Source organism: Urocitellus parryii, chromosome 8 (genome assembly GCF_045843805.1).
Source record: "Urocitellus parryii isolate mUroPar1 chromosome 8, mUroPar1.hap1, whole genome shotgun sequence".
Classification (NCBI taxonomy): Eukaryota; Metazoa; Chordata; class Mammalia; order Rodentia; family Sciuridae; genus Urocitellus; species Urocitellus parryii.
The window spans coordinates 116,604,073-116,618,227 of NC_135538.1; the positions used below are offsets into that span (position 1 = coordinate 116,604,073).

At 49.9% G+C, this 14,155-nt stretch overlaps 3 protein-coding genes across 6 annotated transcripts in view; 1 reads left to right on the forward strand and 2 right to left on the reverse strand.

Moving 5' to 3' along the window:
* Nucleotides 1-702: 702 nt before the first annotated feature.
* Nucleotides 703-1,824, forward strand: LOC144256564 (histone H2A.V). The gene has a single exon (XM_077801756.1). The coding sequence runs from the start codon at nucleotides 734-736 to the stop codon at nucleotides 1,118-1,120; it is 387 nt and encodes a 128-aa protein (XP_077657882.1). The 5' UTR covers nucleotides 703-733; the 3' UTR covers nucleotides 1,121-1,824.
* An 808-nt stretch (nucleotides 1,825-2,632) lies between these two features.
* Zbtb9 (zinc finger and BTB domain containing 9) lies at nucleotides 2,633-5,616 on the reverse strand. Its single transcript, XM_026383611.2, has 2 exons — nucleotides 5,367-5,616; nucleotides 2,633-5,192 (listed from the first exon to the last, which is right to left on the reverse strand). Exon 2 carries the CDS (start codon nucleotides 5,129-5,131, stop codon nucleotides 3,692-3,694), a length of 1,440 nt encoding a protein of 479 aa, XP_026239396.2. The 5' UTR covers nucleotides 5,132-5,192; nucleotides 5,367-5,616; the 3' UTR covers nucleotides 2,633-3,691.
* Nucleotides 5,617-8,254: 2,638 nt separating this feature from the next.
* Nucleotides 8,255-14,155, reverse strand: part of Syngap1 (synaptic Ras GTPase activating protein 1) — a 29,652-nt gene continuing 23,751 nt past the window's right edge. Inside the window, exons 17-19 of one of the 4 annotated variants that reach the window (XM_077801848.1) lie at nucleotides 13,236-13,441; nucleotides 12,003-12,093; nucleotides 8,255-8,401 (exon numbers count right to left, since the gene is read on the reverse strand). In XM_077801848.1, coding sequence (XP_077657974.1) covers nucleotides 8,255-8,401; nucleotides 12,003-12,093; nucleotides 13,236-13,441 — 444 coding nt within the window. Of the gene's footprint in view, nucleotides 8,402-11,988; nucleotides 12,094-13,235; nucleotides 13,448-14,155 lie in introns of all 4 variants that reach the window. The other 3 variants (XM_026383622.2, XM_026383625.1, XM_077801849.1) reach the window with 3 other exon arrangements.

Below are 14,155 nucleotides of genomic sequence, written 5' to 3' on the forward strand. Positions count from 1 at the left end.
GGATCATAGGCATGTACCACCACACTCAGCCCACTATCATGGACTTACACTACATAGTAATTGCCACAACACAAGTCTAAATCAGTCAGGGTCACTCCAGGTGAATTGGGCTAGAACTAAATAACCACGCAGATAGAGAAAGTACCTTTTTCTTGTGGTTCTGTGTAGGCTCCTCTGCCCCAGCTCCAAGTGTGGCAAGAGAGGCAGGCAAAAGAGAGAGCCTGAAGCCCTATTTATTGGGAGGAAGACACTCAAGCAGGTTCCACCCAAATGAGCTGTAATTGCTGGCTGAGCGAAGCTGAGGTCCACTTGCTTCCGTGCTGCTAACAAGCCAGTTCCACACCTTTATTGTTCAAGGCTAAGGGTACTTGCTCAGCTCCTACATGTTCAGTTCCTGTTCATGGTGGCCCGCAACAAGCAATTACTTATCTAGCTTAGTAGTTGTAAACTCTTTGAGGGCACAGTATTAATCACAGTCTAGCACAATGCTTTGCACTGTTTGTAGAATAAACCAAATGTTATACATAATACAGAAAATTGAGGGATCTCATGGGTAAAAATCACGTAAGTCAGGCTTAGTGGCAGACACTTGTAATCCCAGTGACTAGGGAGGCTGAGGCATGAGGACAAGTTAAAGTAAAAAATACAAAGGGCTGGGGCGAGAGCGGCTGCGGCGGCGCGGGGCGGCAGCGGGTGGTCGCGCGGCCCAGCGAAGGCAGAGGCGGCCGAGACCATGGCTGGAGGCAAAGCTGGAAAGGATAGTGGGAAGGCCAAGGCCAAGGCAGTGTCTCGCTCACAAAGAGCTGGACTACAGTTTCCTGTGGGCCGCATCCACAGACACTTGAAGACTCGTACCACAAGCCATGGACGGGTGGGTGCCACTGCTGCCGTATATAGTGCTGCGATTCTGGAGTACCTCACTGCTGAGGTGCTGGAGCTGGCAGGTAATGCTTCCAAGGATCTCAAAGTAAAGCGTATTACTCCACGTCACTTGCAGCTTGCAATCCGTGGTGATGAAGAATTGGATTCTCTTATCAAGGCTACCATAGCTGGGGGTGGTGTGATCCCTCATATCCACAAATCTCTGATTGGAAAGAAGGGACAGCAGAAAACTGCTTAGAGGGTTGTTTTAACCAATCCTCTTCCTCCCCGTCATTGTACTGTAACTGGGACAGAAGATAACAGTGGGGATATGTGGAATTTTTAAAAACAGTTAAATGGAAAGGCATAGACAATTACTGTAGACATGCTAAAAGAAACATTTGTATGTTCTTAGACTCAAAGTTTGATAAAGTACCTTTTCATGTGGTGACAGTGTGTGTTGATTGGCTAGGTTTCTCCCATATGTTTTATACAAAAATGGAATTGATAAACCATTTTTTACAAAATTATTGTCTCAAAATTGTTCTGTTCATGATGTATTGAAAATATTTTGCTCAGCTTTTGAAATTTTTTTAAATCATAATCATTATTCAGAATAGTCTTAAAGTAGAAATTGGGAATATAGCTTTATCATGTTTGATATTCCATGTTATATTGAATGTTAGACGCTATCAATTTGTTATAATGCTCCATTATCTTATTATATACCACTAAGAAAGGAAAACTCCTTGAATTAATGCCATCAATTATAGGATACATCTCAATTTCAGAGATGTTAGAATATGGAAAAATATGCATTTTATACCGAAATGGGGTAGTAGATTTACTGGAATCCTTTATTGAGTACTTACCACGTGCCAGGCCCTGTGGTCAGTGCTTTACTAATCAAGAAATCTTATCCTCACATTATAGACATGGTTCCTGAGGTTCACAGAAATTAAATGATCTGCCAAAAAATATTTAGGACTAACAGATTATACACCTAGATCTTAATGACTCTAGAGCCCACACCCTTACCTAGATTTAATGTTAGATTTATCAAACCTTTCTGCTTTTGGCTTAAAATTCCAACTTTTGGTGGTCTTTTATTGATATAGTAACAGTAATTTGTACAATCTTTTAAAAATTATTTTTTTGTTGTCAGTTTCTAAATAACTGTTAGAAGATTTAAGTTAATGTACTAATTAATGGTCCATCAGAAAATTCTATTTTTCTGTCTGGAAATCTTCATAAAGAAGGAAATTTTTGATGTTTTATAGTATAACACTATCAAAACAAAACTCAATTTTAAAAATATTTTATTATGGAAATTCTCACAAATACACAAAAATAAAGAGAACAGTATGATTAAGCCCAAAAAAAAAAAAAAAAAAAAAAAAAAAAAAAATACAAAGGGCTGGGGATGGAGCTTACTGATAAAATGCCCCTGGATTCAATTCCCAGTATTGTAATAAATAAATAAATAATGAAAGTGGGTCCACCCCTTCAAAAAAAAAAAAGAAGACACCTGGGGTATAAAGTCTGAAAGGTAAGGTTACTCAAGGTTAAGTCCAGGACAGTGTTCTCTATGAATTACCTGTGAAAACATCCCGTTCTCCCACCACTGCCAAGCTGCAAAACACTTGTCTCTGAAGCTCTGTTCTCATCTCTTCCACACAAATGACTCAATCCAGTCCACTGTCACTTTAGATTTCAGGGCAAAGTTTATTAGAAGAAATTAAGTAACTGTAAAATTTCCCTCCACCCCGATTCCAATATTTATGCCTCCACCTCTCAACAGAGGGGCTGTCTCAAATGTGGGTGGAATGAAAAGGTGGCGTGCTCCCCTTGCACAGTTACTCCTTAGCCTTCAGCATATGCAGTCTTAGCCCTGAGTCCCTCTGACCATGGCAATTGTTCAGAGCAGTGCTACTCTGACAGCATTTTAGGTCAGTTGCCATCTCCTGAGTTCACAATCACCTGTGATCAATATACAAATTATCAGTGGTCAAAGGTAAACGAGAGGCACAGGCTGCAGGGGGATTATCCTCTAATAAAGAAGGTTCTAGAAATGACACCTGGAATGCTCAACCTGTTAAAGTGCTCACCTACATTAAAAACAAGATGTTGGGAAGGTGTCCACTGGTGAGAAAGGAACGTTCACTCTGAAGGGATTTTGGAAGGGTTCAATAAAAAAGTACATAGGAGCTGGGGGTGTAGCTCAGTGGTAGAGCACTGCTCTAGTGGGAAAGGACCTAGGTTTCATCCCCTGTACTGGGAGGTAGGGGGTGAGGGAGGGGAGAACTTTTTTTTTTTTTTTAAACATAAAAAGAACTCTGCTCACATCATTCCAGCAATGACAAGGGAAAGGAAAACTTAGAGCTTAGTTACTGAATTACTAGCATTCCAAATTAAACATATCCCTAGTTGGAGACCAGCTCCTTTAACTTCTTGTGGAAACTAAATAAAAAAAAACCTTTATCATCATTTCATTTTGCTCTAACTCTTCTTTCACTAAATAGCCTTCTAATCTGAAATCTAGTTTCCTCAATGATATCAACGCTACAAAAAGAAAGTCCAAGATGGCCAAGTGATCAATTTAAGTATGGCCTATAAAACACTTTTCTATAGAGTGATTAGTAAAAATCTGAGGTGAGAAATCTGAGCTTCCCAACCTGCCAGTTTGAGGTCTATACTCAAGAATAAGGGGTCCATAATATATCTAATCTCTTGACATGATTACAAGATCCAAGACTAGGGTAGGGAAGGGTAAGTAAGCATCAGCAGCAGTGGCTATCTTGTTCTACAATTTAGTGTATGGCCTCAGCAATCACTTGTAAGTCCAGTGGGCAGTGGCCCAGCCCTGACCCTTGCACAAGTCTCGGTGGCGAAGGAAACAGGCATGGACACGGAACCGACGGCCACAATGAGGACAGGCATGCAGGGCTCCAGCATGGGTCTTCATGTGCTCGGTCAGATGGTGCTTCAACTTGAAGCGCTTGTTGCAGATGCCACAGCCAAAAGGCCGAAGGCTGAAGGTCAGCATGATGTGCCTGTCACGCTTTGGCTTGACTGCAAAGCGCTTCCCACACAAGCAACCAAAGCGTTTTCCATCTGCAGGGGGTGCTCCCCCTAGCTTCACAGGCCCATGTACAGCCTGCCCTGCTCCCCCAGGTCCTCCACCCCCTGACAAGATTTCATTTCCATGAAGATCCACTGGCTTCCAGGATGGACTCCCTCCCCCAGATGTTGCCCCTGCTCCTGAGGGCAATAAGAATCTCAGCTCCCCATTCCCTTCAGTGTCTCCCCCAGGAAACACTTTGGTTTCCTCCTTTGCTCCTCCAGACTGAGTTCCACTTCCTGATATCTCTTCCTTAGGCTCAAAGGGTTCCTGCTTGATATAGAAAATTTTGGGGGGTAGTGCAGTAGGTGGGGCAGGAGGTTCAAGTGATGCGCTCTCACTCTCTGGAAGCCTGCGGGGAGTAGCAGATATGGGTACTGGGTGGGATCCACGAGCCCGGGGAAAACCTCCTGACACTCTCTGTGGTTGAGGAGTTTGAGAGAGTGTAGCTGCTGATCCCTGGTCTTCCTCTTCCTCCTCCTCCTCTTCTTCCTCCTCCTCCTCCTCCTCCTCCTCCACCTGAATTTGTAACACCTCTCCTAGTTCACTCTCCTCCCCTCCCACCGGGCTTTCAGTGGATGCAGGACTCTCAGTAGAAGCAGAGGACTGCACTGGGGTCTGAAAAGGGGAAGAGCGAATACACCAGCCTCCAGATGAGGACGTGGTGGAAAGAAGTGCATGGTAGGAGGTTGCTCCACGAGCTGAAATTCCACCACCTGAACTTTCTAGTTCTCTAAGAATCTCTGAACACTGATCTACTACTTGCCACATCTGAAGGCCACTGGCTACCAGGAGATGGGCAGGGAGAGCATCCAGGGGAAGTCGAAGGCGCCCTGAATAAATGAGCTGAAGTAGCCCTTCAAAGGCATCAGCTTCAATGACACTTGGCAAGGTGAGACGAGGTGCATCCCCAAGAAGCAGCTTGTCATGGAAGTAGGGAGAAGCAGCAGCCAACACTGCTTTATGAGCTCTAAGTTCCCGGCCCTGCACCAGAAGCGACACATCACAGAACTTTCCCTCTAGCCTATGGCGGTTCAGGGATTCCAGCAAAGACGAGCTATGTTGAGGGAACTCGATCTGGATTGTCCGAGGGGCTGGATTGCAGATTGGGGAGGTGGGTGCAGGAGGTAAAGGTGTCGAGGTATCCATGGGCTCCTCGGAAAAATCCCAGAGGATCGGGAAGAAATGGGAATTTGGGGGTAGACAAAAGCTGTGGAAAAAAGAAACAGGAGTCACAGAAACCCTGGACAAAGTTCCCCTTGTCTTCTCAAACAACTGCCCCCAACTAACAATTGGAAATTTCAGTAAGTGACACTTTCTGCAGATCAGTCCCGCTCACCCTGGGAAAAAAAAAAAACAACAACAACAACAACAAAACACCAACCGGGGTTTAACTTCCAGGCCCCGAGGGAGATGAGGAGGTAATCCTTCAGCGAAGCCTGACCTCGCCAGCCGCGGGCGGCTCCTGCCCCGCCGCTCCGATCCGTTTCAGGGTGCACACAGAAGCAGGCTCGCGGCAAGCCTCCGACACCACGAATCTGGACCCGGTAGCCTTCCCCTCCGACACGCCCCCACCGTTACACAACCGGATCAGACTTCTCTGGACCCTTTCAGCTACAGCGTCGTTCCGGGCCGGAAGCCACGGCCTCTCCGTCGGTCACCGCCGCCGCGTGCGCAGGGCGGAGCTAGGACTGAAGCCAATAGGAGAGCGGCGTCCTACAAACCTCGTGATGATTGGTTATGCTGGCGAGAAAGGCGGGGCTGGTAGGAGGCCGCTGATCCCCAGACGTCGGCGGTTGGCCTTGTCAGGTGCTGCAGAGTCCCGGCAGCCGCGGAGGCTCCGGAGCTGGTTCTCAGTAGAGCGCAGCCCTTCGGTCGCCCGGGAAAGCTACGTTTCCTGGTAATTAAGAGTAGCGCCCGCCCCAGCAGGTGCGGAAAGGGGCAAAATTAATTGGGTACCTATTGTGTGGGATGGGCACTTACCCCCATTATTTCGTGTTCTACCACCAACCATGAGAGGTAGGTGTTCCCGTCCTGTTTCCATGCGGGGAATCGGAGGCTGGCAAGAATCATTGGGCTGGCAAGTAGAGGGCGTGGATCCCGGATTTACTAAGGAATCAGTTTGGTTTTATTTTTCACTACTCGCACGTAAGAATTTTAACCAACAATTTAAATAAGCCTTATTTATAGGTAATTTCTTTTAAAGAATAAACGTAGATTTATACTGGAACTCTCATCAAATACCATCCCTGCTCCTTAGAGCTATGTGAAGCAGTGGGTGAGAGGAGAGCTGAACCCCTGCTCTAAAACAGAATAAATCTCGCTGAATGGGAGGGTGATCGCAGACAATGAGATCATAGCATCAAGGCAGAGATATACGGCTTGGTTCCAGGGCACGTGGAAGGTTCCAGGTTTAATACACAGCATTGCAACTAAAAAGCAGTTCTCATCACCTGCTGGTCAATCTGGAGAGCCCAGGCTAATAAAGTCAGTGCAGCGATAAAAGAACAATCTCCGTTTATTAAACATGATTTTTCTGTTTCACCACACACTCCAGAAAAAAAGGAAATGGGGCTGGGAGTGGAGAAAAGGGGACAGTGGTGGGGGATAGAGAAGGCTGGGACTGGGGCGGGGAGAACGAGAAAACAAAATAAAACGGGTAGAAAGAGCATCTCCCTACCCTGAAGGGGGTGGGGGGAGGGAAGGGGAGGGTCGGGGGGGAGGGGGCCAGGAAGCTCTGTACAGAGGGGGGTCGCCCCCAGCCCACACACACACACCCCGATATGTACAGTACAAACCCCAGATAATTACAACAGCCAAAGAAGAGAGGAAAAGGGCCAGGGGTAGGGCCTGAAGTGGGGAAAGCAGAGGAAAGGGCACAGGGATAAAATTTCACATATTTACAACTTTTATATAAGTATAAATTTGGCCCCGGCTGGGTGTATGTGTGTAGAAGGATGGGACTGAAGGGGAACTGTCCATACAAAAGAAAGAAGGGTGGAATCTGGGAAGAATCTCAATACCAAACGCAAGAAGGGATGAGGGGGCAAGGCTGAGTAGGGGACAGCAGTCAGGGAGGAGGGGGTGCCAGGGAGGGACTTCTCCCCTCCCACGGCCTACCCACCCCAAACCCCATCCATCCTTCCTCCCCTATCCCGCCAGAGAGCTATGTACAGAGAAACACCGAAAAATTGTGGAGCTGGCGGGAGGGAGGGAGGTGAAAGGAGATTGGGGGGGGAGGATGAGAGGGAAGCCCAGCCCTGTCCTACCTCCCCAGGGGGACAGAGTCATGGAAGGGGGCCCCCAACACCCCTCCTCCAACACAGGTCCCCCCACCCTGGGGGAGAGAGACATGGCTTTTCCTAGAGTAAGTTCCCCCCTCCCCCTGGGAGTAGAGACCAAGAGAGAGGGGAGGGGCAGGGGACTGTGTGTGTCAGGGCAGGGCAGATAATCAGTCTGTCCTCCCTGACACACACACCCTCCTAACCCTAACCCCTCACCCTAACCTCAATTCCACCCCACCCCAACACACTGGGGGAGGGGGGGGCATAAGCCCCCTCACCCCGCTCTGGGACCAGCCGAGAGCAGATCAGGTGTGGGAAGAAGGGGAGACAGCTCCCATTCCCCCCTTGCCGCCCCCTCCCTGCCCCGGCGGCCCCCTCCACCCCATCTGGGTTCTGGGTGGGGAGGGAATAAATTTAAGAGTGGTAAGAGGAGTAGGAGTTTGTGCGTGCTGAGCCCCCCCAGACGCTCCTGAGAAATCAAGGGGTAATAGGGCCCCCTCACCCGGGGTCCCCTCCCCATTACAAGGGGGGCAGGGGAGGCCAAAAATGGGGCGGTGGAGAGGAGTTAGATTGTCAGCTCTGGTTACTGCTAAAAAAATCACCCTGAAGTTGAAAGTTTGGAGGTGCCACACCCCCAGGGTGGGGGGTGAGGGTCTGTCCCCCAGTGCTCAGGGGAACGATGAGGCAGAGGATGGGGATAGCACCCCGGAGTGAAGGGGGTCTGTGTGGGTTAGGAGGTGTCCTGGGGCAAGGGTCCCTGGGGGTCAGAGAGGGGGCAGCACCCCGACAGGAAGGAAGAGAGGGTGGCTGAGGGTTCCCGCTCTCCCTCCTAGAAATGGTGCAATGGGGGTGGGGGATTGGTGACCCCCAAGGAGGCATTCAGGGAGGCAATCCCACTGTCCCTCGGTGACGTCCAGTCCTGGTGGTTGGTGCTGTTCCGGGGTGGAGTGCACGGGGAAGGAGAAGAAGGTCTGTGATGCTGGGTGGGCTAGTGGTCTGCGGTGTTTCGGAACTCGCCGTTCTCCGTGATCTGCAGCCGGGGTGGGGGGGGCGGGGCTGGGGGGGCCAGGCCGTTCCAAGGTGGGGCCAGCGTCACACGCGGGTTTGTTGGACCCAAGGGGGGAAGCTGCCTCTCCTGCAAGATACCAAAGAGGAGAGCGCGGACTTATTGAGACGCTTCGCAGGGGCCTGGATGCCAGACCCCTATCAGTGACCTCCCCACTAGCCAACCCACTCCATGAGCCATGTCCACCCGCTCCTCCCAGGACAATCCCCACCAGCCTCCTGTTTTGTTTCTCACCTGTAGGATCCTCTGGGATCAGGTAGAGACTCATTTCCCAGACTCCTATCAGGGGCCTTCAAACCTTCAACCCAGAGTGTCGCACCAGGAAACCAGCTCAAAAGCAGCAAGCTCCCACCTCACCCCCAACCTAACCCCACTAGCTTCACCTATATATTTCCCCTCCTAGCCCACCCTCCACTTCTTGGAACACCCTCCCAGCCCACCCCCCAATCTCAGGTAGGAACTTTGTATTGAGGAACCAAGGGAGGCAGTACAGCAAAACCTCATTAATCCAAACCCCTGTGGTTTTGGAATTTTTTTTCATAATTTGAACAAAAACTGGGCTTGAGTTTTCCTTTATCTATGCAGAAAGGGTGGGCTAAGCAAATTAGTGGTGGAAAGTGTCTGTGGGAGGGGGTATTTAACCTATACCAGCAAACAGACTTTTCATTCCTATCTATTCATTAGGGCATGCTCCCTGAGGGCCTTATTCACCGAGTTCTACTTACTGTATATATTTTGAAGACATGCATTTCATTAAATAGACACTGTCATTCAGATTTGTCACTTATTCAGAGTGGCCATCTTCTCAAATATAACATCCCAAATTAGAGAGGTTTAACTGTACTGGGGGGAAAGGAAGGGGATTCAGGGAAGTGATGTGGGAAGGGAAAATCTTGTGGGAGGGCTGCCTCTCTCACACACTTGGCGGAAATGACTAGGAGCTTCTGCTGAGACACAGCGTGCCCCAATCTCTGCATCCCCAGGAAGCAGTAACTGGCTCCATTCCTTTCCACCCCCTCTTTCCTTACAGTTCTTCTCCCTGGGATGCCAGTTAGAGGGTGAGGGGTGCCTGACCCTACTCCCACCCAGGATCTGTTCTCATCACCTCCTATTGCTCCTGGACCAACTCCTGGTTCCTGCCCTCAGCCCGACCTTCTGTTCCTCTGCTGGGAGAGAAGAGAAAAGCCACCTGAATTCCCCCACACCTCTGGGTCATTCACTTGGCTTTTAAAAATTTGTGCTCAAAACTGGCTTTTAAATTAATGGCTGATTTGCAAAGGGACCAATACCTAAAATGGTTTAGAAAAATTATCCATATTACTTTCTGGGCCATAGGGCATTTAGGCCTGGCAACATAGCTATGTCTGACCAAATCTCCAAAGGATACAAGTACAGTTCCAGATCAGCTTTCCCTTCCATCCTAGGATCCAGGACTCACCTCTCAGGTCACCCAAACCCCAGTCTTAGGCAAAGCTTCCCTCTTAGTGCACTGGTATCTCACATTGCCAGTCAGAGGGGGAGGAAATTGCATGTGGTAGGGTAGCCTGAGTGTGGCGGGAGAGCAGGGAAAGGAATCCTCAAATTTCCTTCCCTCCACTTGTCTGCTGGTGACAGCACATGGGCAAGCCCCCTACACCCCCATGGACCCAAATTTAGAAAGAAGATAAATTAGGGTGCCATTATTCATTTACAAAAGAATTCACTGCAGGAGTCTTTTAAATGGCAAGGTCCCCTGGTGCCTTTTAGCATCTGTTTACAGATCACTAACTACTTTGACAGAGAGGCTGGGCAGGCAGAGAGTTAAAATTACAGTGTGAGGAGCCACTGCCCACTGCAGATCAATCCCACAAAAACAAAGCATCTCAGAAATGATGTCTGTGGCTGACAGGTTCCCATTTACTGGCTTTTTAGGTAGGATTGTGTGTCCAGTAAGACCACTGGGTGGCAGGAGGGGTGGGGGTAGTGAGTGGCATTAGCAACCCAGGATGTGAGCTCTTACAGGAATAGAGGTTATTTGATATGCTTTTCCTATCAGTTCTGCCTGGGAAAGAACATGGCCACTGAGCCCATGATGTAACTCCCAGGCCACAAGGGCAGTTCATGTCCTAACACTGTCCAAGGTTCCTTGCTCCTTCTTGTTCCACCCACCCTGCCTACTATCAGGATACCTCAACAGACTTTTCCAGGGCCCCTCAAAGTCCCCTTGAATTAACTGCCCACTCCCAATTCCCACCCAGTTGGGGACTAACATGAACCCCAAATGCCTTCTACCTCACAGGTATAAGGGAGAAAGAGTGAGAGGAGAGGAATGGGAAGAAGGAGAGGGTAGAGAACCAGGATTAGGGAAGGAGGAGGAAACCCCAACCTACCTGATGCAATCGGCACAGCCCCTATAGCCAAGGTCCCCCAACCCAGCATCACCTCCACCCCATTAATAAAGCCCGACCCCCAAGGACGCTCTGGTGAAATGGGGGGTGACAGACATACACTGGAGAGGTAGAGGAAGAGGAGGGTGCCGAGTTAGGAGGAGGATGGGAGAGGTGTGCCTGGAGGGAAGGGGTGTGACTTGTGAATGTGCTGGGTCTCTGTAGGGTCAAATTATTGCTAAGGCCTCCAGGGGCAGTTGCAGGGAGGGATCAGCAAGTGGTCTCTGAGTAGTATACCTCGGGAGATGGGTCTGTGCTGGAGGTGTCAGGAGGTGGAGACTGTGGAGGTTCTCTGGGGGCAGAGGGCAGCAGTGATGGGGGAAAGGCACTGGAGAGTGGAGGGGGTAGGCTTCACGACCAACCTGCAGTGGTCCGGAGTCACCTCCCCCTGTGTCCTCCGCCAGTGGTCAAAGCGGAACCAGGAGAATTACCTGATGAGGAGCTGCAGGGGGAGAGAGTGGGGTGATGGGGTCAGGAGGCTTGGTGGTGGGGGTGGAGAGGCCTGGTGGTCAGAGAGAGGAAGGAGGAATATGGGTAGGAAAGACCAAAATTTTGGGAAAGCAAAGGGTAAGATGTGGAACCTCAGGCTCACCATGACTGAGGTGAGCAGAGAGTGGTGGCAGGGAGCTGGAGGGTCAGTCAGGTGTGAGGCCTGAGTGGGAGGAAGGCCAAAGGGAAGCTAGACTTGAAACACTGAGGGATTGGGATGGGGTGGGAAGTTCCAGGGAGGCCTTCAAGGTCTGAAGAGCCAAGAGGCGGCTCTACAGAAGCTGCCAAGGAGTCAGAATGGGGAGCCAGGAGAACAAAGGTATAGGGATCCCAGATCTCCAGGGCCTGGGGAAACTGCCACTCAGACTGCCCTGGGCTCCATTCCAGCAAAGAGCTCAGAGGAAAGTGAACTCCTGCCTTCAACAGGGCAAACAGGCAGGGCTTCTAGGAACTGGGAGGGGTCTAGGGACAGAAAGGGTGAGGATCTGGGAGAAGGTCCTGAGCCGCAGAAAGGAGTGGGAGGATGGGGCAGGAAGGCACGGGGTGGGGCTGACACTGCCAGGAGTGACAAAGGCACAGACGATGGAATGAAGATGGGTCACTGGGGGGCTGAGTGGAGTGGCAAGTAGACAAACAGAGGACAATGAGAGACAGATGGCAATGGAGCTGGGGTGGCTGGTGCAGTGAGAGCACAAAGGACAGTGGGATGGATGGGGATGGGACACGGAGAAGATAAATGACATTGTAATTTCCACCTGAGCGTCGAGCAGCCTCTTCTTGGGTTCAGGCAGCGGCTCAGCCATGGCGGGGTGGTCCCGGCGCAGCTCCTCCTCCACCAGCATCAGCCTGAAGGGACGGGCTTCAGTGGGGTTAGTGGCGGGCACGGGCTTGGAGCCTGTTCATGGAACTCCTGTTCCTGGAAACCCCTGCAGCTCTCTGGAAAAGCCTCAGGAATCCTTCTCCCTTTTTAAAAATCCCTCCACTGTCATGACTCAAAAGACTCCCTGTCACTCAGGGTGCTACTCTCTGCCTTCCTCTCAGGGTCCGGACCCTCAGGTATCTCTCTGGTTAGGGTAGCTTTCTATGCCTCAAAGACTTCTACCACCCAGACACCCTCAGCCCCCTTCCCAACAGAGACAGCAATACCCCTCCTTTAGAACTTTTGAGGCTAAAGATCAGGCTTTTATACCACCTCAGTGAACTTAGGCCACCTCCAGTGGCAGAACTTGGGGTACCTCCCAGCCCAGGAGGAGTCCCTCTTACAAGCCTTATCATTCCCAGCATCTTCCTAACTTTGGTGAAGACTCTCAAGGTTCTCTCTCATAAATGGTATCAGTTACAACAGTGGTTTCAAAACAATGTTTCAGGTCAAGAAGCCCTTTTATTCCAATGTATTCTAAGTCTTATGCAGAAATACATTTTTAATGGATCAAAATGGAACTGGTTCTGGTTGGAACAGGGTTGGGAGTTCCCTGTTTTTAAGATAACTGATCCCCTTGCTAAGATACCTCCTTTGGAATCCAGGGCTTGGTGAAGGAGTTAGAAACATGTGCAGGGTAAATGGCCCATTCTGATGGCATCCCTTACCAAGGCTAGAAAGGGAGGCTGTGCCCAAGATGGTGATGCTCAGGGGCTCCTCTGGCTAGGGATCCCTGCTCAGCTTTGGGGTGAACTTCAAAGACTGCATTGAGAATAATCAACCAAAGTTTTCTGACCCAGGCTCTGTGCAGATACAGTGATGGTTGGACAGTACCTGCCGTATTTTCCAAGGGCTTCAAAAGTTACTCTACCAGAAGAAATGTCAGGGTTTAGCAAAGAAACATTTAATGCCCTAAGCAGGAGATAAGTGGGTTGTCTCCCTGGGAGAGAGTGGCAGGCTCTCCTGGTGGTCTCCTGAGATGGGCACAGGGGTCTGAGGACTAGCTCACTCTCTCACTCCCTTCAGCTTCAGGCTCTCCCTTGCTACCCCTCCCCAGGCCGCCCCTCACCTGCCAATGATGCTCTTGATCTGAGAATCCTTCTCCACCTGCTGCTGCCTCAGCCTCTTCTCACTCTGTTCTAGTCGGGCCTGATACTGCATCAAGATTTTGCTGGTCTGTTCTTCCTGGGACAGCAGCCTCCGCTCATACTCTTCCAGCTTCCGGTTGGACATGTGCAGCCGTTCCTTCAGTGAATGGATCTCTTCCTCGTACTCCTTTACCTGCCCGCCGGGCACAAGACCCCGCACTGTGAGAGGTGCCCTGCCCCATTCAGCCACCCAGCACCCAGCCCCCATCCCTGTCTGCCCAGCACAGCCATCGCATGGGGAAGGACATCAACCCTTTCTCTGCCTGTGGATTACACTCACTCAGGCCTGCTTTTGAGAATGCCCTGCCATGATGCTAAGGCTCCTTCAAGATGGAGCAAGGTCATTGACCTATGCCCTGAGAAGTGTGTCCACTGGAACACATGAGGACCCACAGAGCAACCTACCCGCAGGCACACCTTAAATATACCCAGAAATTAAAAAGTGACTTTCCAGCCCCAAGCTAGGAATGAGCACATGAAAGAAAGAGGGCAAGACATTGGATGCGGGAGGGGTGAGTACTATCTTATACTCCTTCCTTAGCTCCGTCCTGGGGATAGGTGATCTTAAGGGAATCTCAGGCTGAGAATTTAGGAATGCCTTTCTGCTAATCTGACCCTGGAATTCTGGGAACAAGAGAGCTCAGAAGAATCATTTTATCTGCTCTACTGGCTCTAGAGCTTAGAGCTATGCTAATATGATAGACCTAAGCCACGTGTAGCTATTTATTTTACTTTTATTTTTGTAGTGCTGGGGATCAAACCTAGGGCCTCACACAGACTAAACACAAACTATCACTCAGTTACCTCATTAGCCCATACATAGCTATTTAAAACTAACACT